Below are 17050 nucleotides of genomic sequence, written 5' to 3'. Positions count from 1 at the left end.
AAAAAGCCCTACACTTACGTCACGCTTTAGACTATATATTTTCACGCCATTAAACTTAGGGAGTAAACATTTTGGATAAAAACCCCAATGTGGGAAAGAGACCATAAGTTGCTGCCAACATCAAGGAAGCAAGGTTGTCATCGTGTCATTTTGACATTTGCTATTGACAATTTAACAAATGTAAACAATTAAATAAAATTTTCATAATTTCATACGGATGAAGCCGCACGGGAACAGCTAGTTATATTATTAAGAGGAATGATTTGTATTTTTGTATATATTGAAATAACTCAAAAACTACTGGGCCGATTTCAAACATGTTTTCACCATTAAAAACGTCTTCAGTAACATAGGCTATATTTTCTTATTTCACGCGGACGAAGTCGCGAGCAACAGCTAGTTTATAATGTTAGTACAATAAAAAAAAAATGAGTTTCAAATATAATTAAGTTTGCTTGTAAAAGACATCAACGAGCGTCGGCCATTTTGTCGGTGAAAATTTTTATTACAGCTTTTGCCCGCGACTTCGTATGCATGGAATTAAAAAAATAAACAAAAGTGAATAGCCTTTGTGTTCTTCTAGACTATCCTCTAAATCTATACCAAATTTCATCCAGATACGTGAAGTAGTTTAGGCTTTAAACTCTAACAAAGATCCATCTAAACTTTCGTATTTATGATATTTGGGATTCAAATATCACGATCGGAATTTACTTAAACATTTGTAAAGTACCCTAATTGAATATTAGGTTTAAATAACGCTTAGCTAAAGAAGTTTTTCAGAAGTTCTTAACATTTTTATCGATTGACAATTTATAAAAAAAAATCTAAACAATCAACATTAAGTTGCCTTTATCCCTTGCGGCAGGGCACAGTATGCGCTTCCATACATCTCTATCAGCCATATCTGAATACACTCCTTTCTTAAGCATATCCTCTTTCACACAACCCATACTTTCTTCGGTCTTATGTTTTTAATAATTAATGAAAGATTTTTACCGCTGTTTTTGATGTCCACGATACAAGCATTGCCTAGTGTGGGCATCACCAAATTAAACGTATATTAACCAAAAATTGTAATCTTTTAGTTGGTATAACTGTTTTCAATAAAATTATTTCTATTCTGTTCTTCCTCTACCTTTGTAGCTCAATCAATCTTAACACATTCTGGTTTATGTCATCGTCTTGTCATGTCCATAACCTTTTGCTTCTCAATAAAAATACCAAAATAATGTAACTTTCAAAGGAACATTAGCGTTTCTAAAAAAATAGTATCCTGTGTTCCAGACTATCCTCTACATTAGACAAATATAGATCCGATCAGTTGAGGACACCAACTAACATACATACACTAAACTTTTGTATCTATATAGCTGTTCCCATGCGGCTTCATCCGCATGAAATTATGAAAATTTTATTTCATTCTTTACATTTGGCAAATCATCAATAGCAAATGTCAAAATGACATGTCAAAGCTTGGCAATCAAGTTTCCTTGATGTTGGCAACTTATGGTCTCTTGCCCACATTAGGATTTTTATCCAAAATATTTACCCCTTAAGTTTAATGGCGTGAAAATATATAGCCTTAAGCGTGACGTAAGTATAGGGCTTTTTATCAAAGAAATAATTATTCAAAATTGCTGTAATTGCTGACATCTTAGGCAACAAAGAAGTGTGTTTACGCTTTATTATAATAGTATAGATTTTAAAATACTATGAGTTTTTTTAAGAAAAATAAAATACGACTAACGACAAACTAAAAGATTGTAATAAAGTTTTCTAATTCAAGTAATAAAATACAGAAATATATTGTTTCTAAGCTTAAACGTATCGACTTTATAAATAAAACTTAATATGAAAAAACTCACCACGCCGTTCACTTTTCCAGCGTCAAAAACACTCGTTCACAAAATTGTCCAAACACTTTACCAGCATAACCCTCAATATTCTAAATACGCACTATAATTTACGCACTATACAGGACTAAATATCCTTCTACGCTGCGTCGTGGTACAATAATGGAACCTGAAGGAACCTTTTTGTCCCTTACGCACTATGCTTTTTTACTCGATTGTTCCACCAATCGGTTACTTCAAAAGGTTTAGGCGTGGCTTAGTGTATGCGCCGTTACATCTCACTCTAACGTACTATAAACACCCGCGTGCGAAAGAGATGGATATATTACTGTCGGTTTTGTAAGGATAATCCATATCTTCATATAGGTTATGTTCCCGGTTAAATGGATTTAATTGTATTTGAATGCAATTTGATATTTACGTCGTTTTAATAAGATTGCTTTTTCTTTAACTGTTTTAAGATGATTTTAAATTGGATAGTAGAGAATTAATTTTGTTTTTTTAGCAGGTTTTTGAGAAGTTTAATGGTCGTTTTCACTAAGATACCTCAAAGTATACTTAAATTGCTATGGTATGTTCCTAAAATTAAAGCGAAAAGAACTTAAGAGACAATTTAATCTGTAATGAATACGAAATTCTTTCTAGAAGCCACATAAATACCTTTTAAGACTTCTAAACATCGTTCGTTAGTGAAAATGACCTTAAGTCTGTGATACGTAATTTTAAAAAAAACTTTCCTAAATCTATTGAAATATACTCGAAAATATCGTAAAAATCATACTTAATAGAATAAATGCGAAAGTTTAGATGGATGTTTGTTAGAGTTTGTAGCCTAAACGACTGAACGGATTTCGATGAAATTTGGTATAGACGTAGAGGATAGTCTGGAAGAACACATAGGCTACACACTTTTTTTTTTAATTACTCGCGGACGGAGTCGCGGGTGAAAAGTGATTTATAAATATAAAATGTATTGTCCAGAATGATTTAAACTCGTTTCCACTAACACTTTAGAATTTTAATTCTCACGTCCACTGTAAGTACTTCGTGTTAATATAATATCACCTATGACACTCTGTAGAAGACGAATCTAATGACACCTCACTCATATAAATAGGTTCCATAATTTTTTTTATAATAAAAGGGGGCAAACGAGCGGCTAGAACACCGAGGTGGTCAACGACGCCCATAGACATGCAACATCAGAGGAATTACAGATGCGTTGCCGGCGAAACTCTTCTATAGCACTTGAGGCTGGTCACCGAGGGGGGTTTGGTGGGTATCTTGTTGAAGATTCCCCCCCCCCGAAAAAAAGGCCGTTACAATCTCCATATCCATTGAGGATGGTGGTTCAGTGGTTTAAACACTTGACTTGTAATCTACAGGTCTTGGGTTCGAAACCCGCTGTACCTGTGATTTCAGATTTTTTCGCTTTTTCATATGAACATAATCTACCCGACGTTCTTACGGTAAAGGCTACATCGTGATGCAACCTGCACGTATCGGCGAAAACATCTATACTAATATAATAAAGTGTAAACACACACTTCTTTGTTGCCTAAGATGTCAGCAATCACAGCATATTTTCGAATAACTCTTTTTTTTAATAAAAAGCCCTTTACTTACGTCACGCTTTAGACTATATATTTTACGCCATTAAACTTAGGGGGTAAATATTTTAGATAAAAACCCTAATGTGGGAAAGAGACCATAAGTTGCTGCCAACATCAAGGACGCAGGTTGCCATCATCAGGTCATTTTGTCATTTGCAATTGATAATTTGACAAATGTGAACAATAAAATGAAATTTTTATAATTTCATGCGGATGAAGTCGCATGGGAACAGCTAGTTCAAAGATGTGTGATGAAGAAGTGTGATGTCAACCCGCAGTGCAGGTTGACTAGTCCTAGTCAACCATAGAGTAGGCTCCGAGCCCCTCGGGGGACGTATAGTAAGCTGGTGAATCGCCATACACGCGAAAAACATTACCCTTCTTTAGTTTAAAATACAAGTGTTAGTAGAAACTACAGTGACTTGACATTTTATAGTTACAGTTTAGAAAACTAGACAGTTAAAAAAGCTACACTTTCACTAGCTGTAAACTCCAGTCACCGTGACAAAACAAGATGGCCGCCAGTCATCGACAATCAGCAAGTTTCGGTTCAACATGTTTACATTGAAAATAATTGATTTCACATAAGAAAGATTTACTTTGAAAGTTGAACTATCATATTATAAATGCGAAAGTTTAGATGGATGTTTGTTTGTAGCCTAAAGTACTGATCGGATTTCGTTGAAATTTGGTATAGATGTAGAGGATAATCTGGAAGGACACATAGGCTACTGTTTTTTTAATTCCACGCATACGGACTCGCGGGGGAAAGTAGTATAGCTAGAGTTCACAATTTCGTCCGTATAAATAACTCGGTAAGGTTTCTAATGGTGAAAGAATTTCTGAAATCGTCGTAATAGTTTTTGAGTTATTTCATTACATACATCATCATCCACTTGCCCTTATCCCTTATGAAGGGTCGGCACAGTATGTGCTGCTCTTCCATACATCTCTATCAGCCGTCATATCTGAATTCACTCCTTTTAAGCATATCTTCTTTCACACAATCCATCCATACTTTCTTCGGTCTTCCTCCTTCTTTGTAGCCATCCACATTCAATCTCAACACTTTCTGGTTTATGTCCCCATCATTTCGTCGCATAATATGTCCATAATATTTCATTACATACAAAAAGCTAAAAATACAAATCTTTCTCTCTTAATAATTTGTCTTAGTATAAATAAGTTTATATTTCAATTTTGAGGTTATAATTAACTTTGTGGTCTCCTATACTTCTGTACTAATATTATGAAGAGGAAAGATTTGTATTTTTGGATTTTTATTTATTGAAATAACTCAAAAACTACTGGTCCGATTTTAAAAATTCCTTCACCGTTAGAAAGGTAATTTATCTGTGAGTAACATAGGCTATATTATTTAATCGAGATTCGCTAATTAGTTAGTACAAATGTAGATTACTTACAATATAGATTAAATTTAATGTTTTGACGGCGTTTCTAGAACTCATGCTTAGTTGGATATGTTCGTGACGTCACGGTGACGTAGATAGCTACGTCATCTCCCATCAGCGGCTTTTAGTTATATGACATAGCAATGTTTATTATAAACTAGCTATTGCTCGCGATTTCGTCCACATGAAAGTAGACATATAGCCTACGTTATTCAATGATAACGTAGCTATTTGACGGTGAAAGAATTTTTGAAATCGGCCCAGCAGTTTTTGAGTTATTTCAATAAATAAAAATCCAAAAATACAAATCTTTCCTCTTCATAATATTAGTATAGATAGCTGTTCCCGTGCGGCTTCATTCGCATGTAATTATGAAAATTTTATTTTATTTGTCAAATTATCAATAGCAAATGTCAAAATGACATGACATGACAAACCTTGGCAATCTTTCTTGATGTTGGCAGCAACTTATGGTCTCTTTCCCACATTAGGGTATTTATTCAAAATATTTACCCCCTAAGTTTAATAGCGTGAAAATATATAGCCTAAAGCGTGACGAAAGTGTAAGGATTTTTATTAGAAGAATTATTCCAAAATATGCTGTAATTGCTGACATCTTAGGCAACAAAGAAGTGTGTGTTTACGCTTTATTATAATAGTATAGATATATTTAGATGACTTAAGGTACTTTAATAGAATGTCCAATTTATTGGGCTTCGCGTTCATCCAATTACAAAAACCCTTTAACTATTGACAATTCAACAAAAGATTTCTTCTGCGGTACATTTCTACCTGAACTTAATTGCATTAATTTTATGAATAGGAATTTTAAAAGTCGTTCTAGTTGACAAGATAATATTGTAAAGATAAACATCTATTTGAAGGAGCGTCGGTGGCTTAGTGGTTTGAACACTTGACTTGTAATCTACAGGTCTTGGGTTCGAATCCCGCCATGTACCAATGTGATTTTTCGAATATTCATATGTACATAATTTACCCGACGTTCTTACGGTGAAGGAAAACATCGTGATGCAACCTGCACATATCGGCGAAGAAATTCAAAGATATGTGTGAAGTCAACCAACCCGCAGTGGGCCAGCGTGGTTGACTATGGCCTAGTCACCCCTTATTAGGGTAGGCTCCGAGCCCCTCGGTGGGGACGTATAGAGAGCTGGTGATGATGATGATGATGAAACATCTATTTTGTTTTACAGAACTAAAAGCCCACACCTCTGATTAAACTGTTTTTTTTTTAATTCTACGCAGACGAAAGCTAGTCATATTATAAATGCGAAAGTTTAAATGGATGTTTATTAGAGTTTGTAGCCTAAACTACTGAACGGATCTGGATGAAATTAAGCATACATGTAGAGGACAGTCTGGACATAGGATACTTACGAAAGCTAGACAACAATGTAAATTTTGGATGGATGTATAAACTCCATTACTAAACGGATTTCAATGCAATTTAGCACTTATGTAGAACATAGTCTGGAGCACACTACTTGTGAAGTTTTTTTTTTAAATTCGGGGCAACGTAGCTTTAATAAAATCTACTAACTTAGTTACGACTTAAAATCAATACTCTACAGTCTTTAAATACAGTACCTGGATAAGTTAAAGTCCAAGGGAAACACAAAATATTTTAAGTTATAGAGGAGGAAGGGAACATATTATTTTTTGAAGTTATAGAGGTTTTTAAGTCACCAATGTTTGAGTTATCGAGGTTCTGTTACCTTACGATACCAAGCGTTTTCAAAATGTTATATCAATTACGAAAATGATTTCTATTCCTATGAAAATAAGGTTGACTATTCTTTGATATTCCAGTTGTTCTTACGTCGTTTTATAATCTTTGGTTATTTATTGATTAGTAAAGGAGCCAGCCAATCAGAGCGTATCGCGTTTCAAGATGGCCGCCAGGGGTGATTCTCCCTTCGGTAATGTTAATTTATTACGCATTGTGTGCTCGACATTAATCTTTCTTTTATTAATGGATGCCTGTTTTATTTTAATGAAATAGATTTCCCGCGCCTTTCGACGCCATCTTTGTTTTTAGGATTTTTCGGGATAGGTTTTTTATTATACTTTTTTTTACATTTTTAATTAAAAAAACCAGCTGTTGAGTTATGGAATATGCGATTAATTATTGACTTATAAAAGTTCTTTAATGAAACTTCTTTAGTATTTGCTAAAAACTCCTAGGTTTTATTTAATATCTATCTATTCTAATATTACAAAGAGGAAAGATTTGTATTTTTGTAAGTAAAATAACTCAAAAACTACTGAGCCGATTTTAAAAATTCTTTCACCATTAGAAAGGTAATTTATCTGTGAGTAACATAGACATTTTATTCACGTGGACGAAGTCGAGAGCAACAGCTAGCCTATACTAATATTATAAAGAGAAAAGATTTGTATTTTTGTATGCATTAAAATAACTCGAAAACTACTGGACCCATTTCAATTCTTCCACCATCATAAAGTGACGTTATCACTGAGAAACATAGGCTATATATATTTTTTTTTATTTCACGCAGACGAAGTTGCCATCAACAGTTACCAATATCGATTTACTAGCTGTTCCCATGCGACTTAATCCGCAAAAAAATATAAAAATATGATTTCATTGTTTACATGTGTCAAATTATCAATTGCAAATGTTAAAATGACATGATGACAACCTTGCTTCCTTGATGTTGGCAGCAACTTATGGTCTCTTTCCCACATTAGGGTTTTTATCCAAAATATTTACCCCTAAGTTTAATGGCCTGAAAATATATAGCCTAAAGCGTGACGTTAGTGTAGGGCTTGTTATTGAAAAAAGAATAATTCAAAAATATGGTGTAATTGCTGACATCTTAGGCAACAAAGAAGTGTGTGTTTACGCTTTATTATAATAGTATAGATTAATGAATGGATATTACTAGCAATTTTAATAAACTATTATAGTACGGTAGTAAAACGCGTAGACATCATGATTGCACAGAATGAAGCCTAGTGTTTTTTTTTTAATTTCTGATTTGTCATCAAAACATTTTGATAACCGGCCAGTGAACTTTAACTAAAATAAAATGTGTAATGACTTTCAGATTCTGGCTGCATGAAGTGTTAACCTTTGCTTCGTCAACATTAAAAAGCTATTCTTAAATTCTGAATTTATTTGTCTAAATCTTACAAATCTTCTTACTAATATTATAAATGCGAAAGTTTAAGTGGATGGATGGATGTTTGTTAGCGTTTGTAGCCAAAACGGCTGTACGGATCTCTATGAAATTTGGCACAGGTTTAGAGCATAGTCTGGAAGAACGCATAGGCTACTTTTTATCCCGTGAATAGTTACGGTTCCCGTGGGATTCATTATTTTAGTTTTTTAATGTTTACTCGATCATTCTGCAACGGTTCAACATATATTATTGAAATTTGTCACAGATATAAAACAAAGTGTGTAGTACACATGGGATAAGCTTCATCCCCGAGAAATGTCCGGTTTCCGAGGGATACGTAACTTTTTGTAATTCATATAGTTTGAATGTTTTTTAATACCACGCGGACGAAGTCGCGGGCAACAGCTCGTAAGATATAGTTTGACAATTCATTTGAAATTTAGTAGATATGGGTTGTGTAAAATCAGTCATGAATATTATCGAATTTCGATTTTTATTCTTATAGAAGTTGGAATCGATAGATTAATAGTTATAACTTATGAATTAAAAAAACACTTGCCTCAAATTAATAATGACCATTACAAATAATGAGAGTAAATAAATGTTTATTACTACAGCCGTACGTAATCGAATTGGATTTCGCTATTATTTCTGTCATCGTTAAATTCTCTACACTATAATCAATACTAGAATTGTCCTCTAAATTAGTTAATAATAATTTTAGTTGAGTTCGATAATTATTTAAACCGAATATCGATAGTTCGTAATTGTTCGCTGCGTGTTTCGTCACTACGATACCTGTCTATTAAGTATGACATTAGCCTTCATACAAATTGAATTCGATACTTCATATGCGTCATTTATCAAACTATCTTATTTAGACAAACTATAAAAATCATTCCATAGATGTGTAACGCATTTATAGAATTAAAACAAAATTAGTTTTGTTTTTAAAATTCTGCTGACAATTTTATCTGTAGCAAAAGCCATTTAAACTTTTTATAAAAAAAAATATTTTACGTGCATTTTTTATCAGTTTCAGCCAGTATTAAATAATTCAAACTCCAGCTGTCTGGCTGTACGATTCGATGCCGTTGCCTTTATCGTTGTTAAAAAAAAACAATATAACTAAGTTACGTCTTACTAACCCTTATGTAGTACACAAAAGGACGCTTACAATGCCTTTATAATTCCATGAGGGAAAATTAATGATGGTTACTCTGGGGAATTAAGATGTACTCTGGGACATAAATCATATTTTTACAATACGACTCACGAATATTATTGAATGAGAACAGATTGTAGTGCAACTAGCTGTTGCTATGCGGCTTCACCCGCGTGAAATTATAAAAACTTTATTTTATTGTTTACATTTCTCGCTCTCAATTGTATATGTCAATTACCATAAAAACCTTGCTTTCTTAATGTTGGCAGATTGTAGTTTATGACTTTTCCAGATAGTTTTTTCCAATTTATTTACTCCCTAGGTTTAATAGCGTGAAAATATATAGCCTAAAGCGCGGCGTAAATGTAAGGCTTTTTATTAAAAAAAGAATTATTCAAAAATATACTGTGATTCCTGACATTATAGGCAACAAAGAAGTGTGTGTTTACGCTTTATTATAATAGTATAGATTATACATTAAATATTAGTCCATGTTTTTTAATCTGTGGTTTATATCACAGACTATATACTAAATTATATGAAAATTCGTTTTATAATTTCGTTAGCTTTTTTAGTACAGATAAATGAGATGGATTAAATAGTCTTCGAAATTCAAATCATAGAAATTCTTTCGGCAAATACAAACGGAATATTAATAACCGTCAATACTTCCAATAATGATCCTTTGAGAGAGAGAGAAAGATAGAAAAAAAAACAAAAAGCATTTAATCACAGAGAACACTGGCCGATACGATGACTTGTGGAAAAGTCGCGGCGGCGGGAAACGAAAAAAAAAAACAAAACGGGCCGACTCTTTTTGAAATTCGAACACGCGGCTGTCACTTTCAAACCGACCATTTATTCCCGACCCCTCGATTGTTATAACGACTTTGTAAATAAGGAAAAGTTTCATCGGACTTACAAGGTGAGACGGGTCGAATAAAAATGGAAATCTCCACACACCGCCAGTTTAAATTGACCCATCGATTTGTAAGACCACATTAAAATTATATGGAATTTTTCATATCCAGACCAGTTACAGGGTTCAAATTAAAACGGTCATTTCAAACTCATTACGGACGCCGGCATCCAAATACGTGTCCTTCTCGAAATTTCAAAGATAATCGACTTTATTATAAGATTTTTTTTGCGTCTTTTTGTTCGAAAAAATTCTTCAAATCATAACTTCAGTTTATTTTACTATAACATTCTCACGGATTTTCATCCCCTAAAAATTTATTTTCCTATCTAGTAAATATGTTCACTACTTTTGCCTGCGGGTATCTCTAACAAAATTATTTTCCTTTGAAACACACAAACACACACTCCGGAATAGCAAAAAACGCTTTGCCATAATACGCAAAGTCACTAACAAGGGCTAGTATATTTATTAAACTATATTCTTCCGGACTTTCCTCTACATCTTACTAATATTATAAAATAACTGTTCCTTGCGGCTTCATCCGCATGAAATCTTGAAAATTATATTTTATTGTTCACATTTGTCAAATTATCAATTGCAAATGTCAAAATGACATGCCATGAAAAACCTAACAATCTTTCCTTCTTGATGTTGGCAGCAACTCATGGTCTCTTTCCCACATTAGGCTTTTTATCCAAGACATTTGTTCCCTAAGTTTAATTGCGTGAAAATATATAGCCTAAAGCATGACGTAAGTGTAAGGCTTTTTATTAAAAAATGAAGTATTCAAAAATATGCTGTATTTGCTGACATCTTAGGGAACAAAGAAGTGTGTATTTACGCTTTATTATAATAGTATAGATAACACTATCTTTCGCCCGCGACTCCATACGCGTTAAATTAAAAAAAAGTAGCCTATGTGTCCTTCCAGATTATCCTCTACATCTATACCAAATTTCATCGAAATCCGTTCAGTAGTTTAGGCTACAAACTCTAACAAACATCCATCTAAACTTTCGCATTTATAATATTAGTATGATTATCGATTATTGTATCTCCAAACCTGCCCTAGGGGTAGGTTACCCCCCGTAAAGTCATCATTAGTCACGTGACTCAGCTGAAAATGCCCGAAAGAATAGTAAACGAATTTTATATACAAAAGAGAAACGAATAAAGTAAAATTTGATTAAAATATGAGAACGGATCTCGATAACATTTGGCACAAATAATCTAATGGTTTGTGGTTCAGGGTACCGATCTTGAGGTCGAGGGTTCGAATCCCGCCACCACTATTGTCGTAGACAGTCCTAGCACAAGCCTACAGCTTAGTTGGAATGGTTAAAGGAAATATTAATAAACTAGCTGTTGCTCGCGACTTCGCCCGCGTGTAATTTAAAAATAACAAAAAATATAGCTTATGTTACTCACAGATAAATTACCTTTTTAATGGTAAAAGAATTTTTAAAATCAGCCTTGTAGTTTTTGAGGTATTTCAATACATACAAAAATACAAAGTTTTCCTCTTTATAATATTAATATAGACTAACAAAAATCTACTAACATTTTAAGAAAAAATAGAAAAATGTCTAGAAGAACAGTACATAATCTTTATAATTCCGCGCAGTCGGAGTCACGGGCGAAAGCTAGTCTTACTAATATTAAAAGTACGAAAGTATAGTTGGATGATTGCTAGAATTAGAGCCTATCCCACCACTAAATAGGCTCAGATAGCTTATAACGTCACTGTCATAAGGGAACAAAATCCGTTTTCCGACATATTTCACACGTTGAATTATCAGACTATTTACAATTTGGTGGGACAGGCCCTTAGTAGCCGAAACTGATTGTCATACATGTAGAGATAGTCTGAACACAGAATGTTTTGATCTCGGGAATAGTTATTGTTCCCTTGAGATATATTAATTTGGTTTTCTCATGTTTACTAGATCAGATACGGATCGTCGCCAACTCAGTGGTTTAAGCACTTGACTTGTAATCTACAGGTCTTGGGTTCGAATCCCGCTGTACCAATGTGATTTACCCGACGTTCTTACGGTAAAGGAAAACATCGTGATACAACCTGCACATATCGGCGAAGATATTCAAAGATATGTGTGAAGTCACGCAGTGCAGGTTGACTATGTCCTAGTCACTAACTTAGGGTAGGCTCCGAGCACCTCGGTGGGGACGTGTAGTGCTGGTGATAATGTTTACTAGGTAACAGTCATGTTAACTGAATATATAAGAGGAAGTTTGGAAGTAGCGCCAGTAGAGGAGAAATAGAGAAGCAAAAGGTTAGCGTATGGACATGACATAACGATCACATAAACCAGAAAGTGTTAAGATTGAATGTGCTACAAAGGTAGAGGAAGACCGGAGAAAGTATTGTGTGAAAGAGGATATGCTTAAAGGAGTGTATTCAGATATGACTGATAGAGATGTATGGAAGAGCACATACTGTGCCGACCCTCCGTAAGGGATAAGGGCAAGTTGGTGGTAAGCAACAAAAAGCAACACATGGTTCATCCCCGAAATACGTCAAGTTCCCGAAGTGTATTTTGTTTTTAAGTTCGCATTTTTTTTAATGCGCAGACGAAGTTGCGGGCAACAGCTAGAATATATACCACTGCTTTCTTCTATACTAATAAAGTGGAAAGATTTGTATTTATGTAAAAATTGTTATACTTATAAATAGCTACGTTATCAGTAACATAGGCTACATTTTTTATATTCACGCCAACAAAGTCGCGAGAAACAGCTAGTCATAGATAAAAAAACACAAGTTCTTAAAATCGATCTTTCGCAATACAATATAAAAAGCAGTAGTCAATAAGGGTAGCGACCCCTAACTGGTAGTATTCGTTACATAAGGGGACTCACCCCTATATATATGAAACTTGAGGGGTAATTTTATGTCTCTTGAGTTTATTCAAATAGTTTTATGTATTATTGGAGTATTGTTATTCGTATACTACATTGTATATCACGACTTTGCGTGGATTTAAAAAAATAATAAAAAATATAGCCTATGTTACAGATAACGTAGCTTTATGGTGAGAGAATCTTTTAAATCGGCTTAGTAGTTTTTGCGTGAATATACATACAAAATCTATACTAATATTATAAAGAGGAAAGATTTGTATTTTTGTATGTATTGAAATAACTCAAAATCTGGCTCTGAAAGTTACGTTATCAGTGAATAACATAGGCTATACTTTTTAATATTATCTATTTCACGCCGACGAATACGCGGGAAACTAGTATATAACATAGAGAAATACTAATTTTAAAAATTTCTAATCTATGTATATCTTTTATACATGTAATAAAATTGGAGTGTCTGTTTGTAATATCAAAAGAAAAATTCCAGATTTCGGAAAGATGTATTTGCGTTGTTGATTACAAAAATCGCATTTAAATTTTTTTGTCTGTCTGTCCGCAAGCCGCGTTTGTTCCGGGTAATCTCCGTAACAGTTGGGCCGATTTAGACCGGAATTTCACTGAAGGTAGCTGACATAGACCCGCATGTTATAGGCTACTTCTTTTTAATTCCGCGCTGTCAAAATGGCGACCTGAGCGCTATCTCTGGAACCGATTTGGACGGGACTTTGACTGAAAACCGATTTGGACGGAACTTTGAAAGATAGCTAGTAGAAGGTAGATGCACACAGGAATGTTATAGACAACCATCCTACTAATATTATAAATGCGAAAGTTTAGATGGATGGATGGATGGATGTTTGTTAGCGTTTGTAGCCTAAACGGCTGAACGGATCTCCATGAAATTTGGCACAGGTTTAGAGCATAGTGTGGAAGAACACATAGGCTACTTTTTATCCCGGTATAAGTTACGGTTCCCGTGGGATTCATTAATTTAGTTTTTTAATGTTTACTCGATCATTCTGCAACGGTTCAACATATCTTATTGCGATTTGGCACAGATGTTAAACAAAGTCTGGACTATACATGGGCTAAGCTTCGTCCCCGAGGTGTCCGGTTGCGGGCAACAGCTCGTTTTTTTATAATTCACGCTAACAAAGTTTACGGGCGACAGTTCGTCATGTAAATAAACACATTTTTTTAACATTGTAACCGAAGCCGGGGTCTATATAGTCAAAATTTAAGTTATTACAACTAACTTACCCGTCTCAGTATCCACGGTGTAAGAGAGGCCAGCCCAAGGATCATCCTGTGAATGAAATATGAACTTAACTATCTCTTCTAAGCACATAATCGATTCATTTTAGTCATTTTTCCACCATTTTCTTAGACGGAAAGGTGGAGACATAGGAAGGGGAAATATCTTCTCCGTTGATTAAAAACAACGCAGATTGCAGATGTCTGTGCAGCGATCGCTTCGCTTTTTCGGCGAATTTAAGTGGTCTCTTGCTCGTTTGCCACCTCAATACTAATATTATAAATGCGAAAGTTTAGATGGATGTTTGTTAGAGTTTGTAGCCTAAACTGCTGAACGGATCTCGATGAAATTTGACATATATGTAGAGGATAGTCTGGAAGAACACATAGGCTACTTAATTTTGTTTTTTTTTTATTCCGCGCGGACGGAGTCGCGAACGAAAGCTAATACTATTATAAATGCGAAAATTTAGATGGATGTTTGTTAGAGTTTGTAGCCTAAACGGCTGAATGGATTTCGATAAAATTTGGTATTGATTTAGAGGATAGAGTGGAAGAACACATTGGCTACTCATTTTTTTTTATTACTACGCAAACGGAGTCGCGGGTGATAGCTAGTAGTTAAAAAAACAGTCTATCTTACTAATCTCTCTAAATGCAAAAGTTAAGATGTAAGTTTGTAGCCAAAACTGAACGGATCTCGATGTTTGTCAATAGAGGATAGTGGAATACATAGACTGCTTTTGTTTCTTTAATTCCACGCAAACGAAGTCGCGGATGAAACCTAGTTAAGAGTATTTCAGTTTATTCCAATCTTTCGGATTCGAGGAAGAGAGAACTTTCTAGAATCATAGGATTTGGATGGATGGATTGTTACTACATACAAGCTTAACGGATTATAACGTTAACCAAATGTAGAACATAACTTGAAGAACATAAGTTAATTTAAGCGTTTATTCCGCGAAGATAGTCGCGAGAAAAAACTAGTTAAAAGTAACGCCATAGTTCACATTTGTTCCGGCTTAAAGAATATAACTGAAGTCCTTTTTTTTCTATTTTAAACGAATAAAGTCGCGGGCAACAACTAGTAATAATTACCTCCTTAGAGTCAGGATCAAGTAGCGACGCTTTCACCTTCTCTATCTTCTCCGTCTCCTCTATCTTCTTCTGGATCTTCTCTTCCGCGAGCTTCAGTTCTTTAGCGATCTCATCTTGCAGTTCCACTTTAGTTGCTTGAGGTCCCTCCTAGGAAAATGTATAATTTAATACAAAGAAAACACAGAATTTCCCCTGAGTGTCATAATTTATTCAAGAAATAAGCCGTATTATGTAGAATATTGGGTATAGATTCCACTCACCGGTTGCACAGGGTCTTCGATGGAGAAACCCATATCCACATCTTGCTTCCACAACACCTCGATAAGATCCATATCCTGGTGACAAAGAAAACAAAACATTTTTATTTTTTATAATATAAGGTGGCAAAAGAGCATGCGGCCACCTGTTCCAAATGTAAAGCGACCGCTGCCCATAAACATCCGCAATTTCAGCGTTGCCTACCCTTAATTGACGAAGACGCATATAAAGAGGAAATTTCCCCTTCCTATGCGTCTCTGCGGTCAAATACACTTTTCCGTCCCATCCTTTCCTCTAAAGAAAAGGATGGAAAGGAACTAGAATTAGGCCTCCTGGCCCACACTTATCAGACGAAACGCGGAATTGCTTCCACTTAACGCCTGTTTTCTGTGTGGTCGTGGTATTGGGGGCGAGTCGACCCATTCGTGCGAAGATGTTAAAGCGGGCTCTGCCACTGTTAAAATTATAAAACCGGACTGGTAATTTGAAATCGGAATTCAATTTATAAACCATGTGCTTTTAAAGACATTTTTTGGTTAAAAACTACAAATACTTTGAACAATATTTTTAATGCACACAAATGTAGAGGAAGGCCCAACTATAGTCCCTTTTCCTTTCCACGCTTTTTCTTACAAGATGATGGGGAAGAAGAAATATCATGTTTATATGAGTCTCCTCCGTCTAAGGGTAGGCAACGTATTCGCTATTGCGAATGTCTATGGGCAGTCGCTTCACCAGTTTGTATTCATGTAGCCGCTAGCTCGTTTACTACCGTAAGAAATAAAAAAGGCCAAAGAAATGTATGGATTGTGTGAAAGAAGAGCTTAAGAAGGAAGGGAATTTAGATATGGCTGATAGAAGTGTATAGAAAATCACATACTGTGCCGACCCTCGGTAGGAATAAGGGCAACTTGATGCTGACAAACCAACTAACAAATAAAAAAAGCATTTCCTAATATTATGATTTTTGTTAGAGTTTGTAACCTAAACTGCTGAAAAAAATCTCGATTAAATTTGACACACGTAGGCTTATTATTGTATTTTTTTTTAATTCCACAAGAACAGAGTCGCGGGTAAAAGTTAGTATTAAATAAATCATATTAACCCTGGCAGAACGTCATTGACTTTTTGCATTCCAATAATTAAAAAAACAAAAACTCAAAATGGCGCGCTTGCACGTCAACATGGCGGACACGGCGTCTTATCGTCGATCAATGAATCCTGATAGAAATGATTAAATGCCATAGTATTAAGATATCAAAATAATATGTTTTACGAATTAATTAATTTATAAAATTTAATTTAAACTCTACTCTAGTCATATTTCTTGTTTATTTAGGGTGAGTTGCATCAAATCGCCGGTTATCGTAAAAGTTATAATAGGGTTACAAGTGCAAAAACATATTCTCACAGAGGTTTTAT

At 34.6% G+C, this 17050-nt stretch overlaps 1 protein-coding gene across 6 annotated transcripts in view; it reads right to left on the bottom strand.

Moving 5' to 3' along the window:
* The window catches only part of LOC106105947 (segmentation protein cap'n'collar-like), a 115932-nt gene that overhangs the window by 55456 nt on the left and 43426 nt on the right, over positions 1–17050 (bottom strand). For 5 of the 6 annotated variants that reach the window (XM_013286452.1, XM_013286447.1, XM_013286450.1 and 2 more), the window contains exons 3-5: positions 15631–15705; positions 15371–15517; positions 14279–14324 (exon numbers count right to left, since the gene is read on the bottom strand). In XM_013286452.1, the coding sequence (XP_013141906.1) occupies positions 14279–14324; positions 15371–15517; positions 15631–15705 (268 nt within the window). The remainder of the gene's footprint in view (positions 1–14278; positions 14325–15370; positions 15518–15630; positions 15706–17050) is intronic. The other variant, XM_013286451.1, reaches the window with a different exon arrangement.

Source organism: Papilio polytes, unplaced genomic scaffold, assembly GCF_000836215.1.
Source record: "Papilio polytes unplaced genomic scaffold, Ppol_1.0 DF822622.1, whole genome shotgun sequence".
In the NCBI taxonomy this organism is placed as follows: Eukaryota; Metazoa; Arthropoda; class Insecta; order Lepidoptera; family Papilionidae; genus Papilio; species Papilio polytes.
Note: the sequence above shows the minus strand (reverse complement) of the source record. Positions and strands in the feature narration are given on the sequence as shown.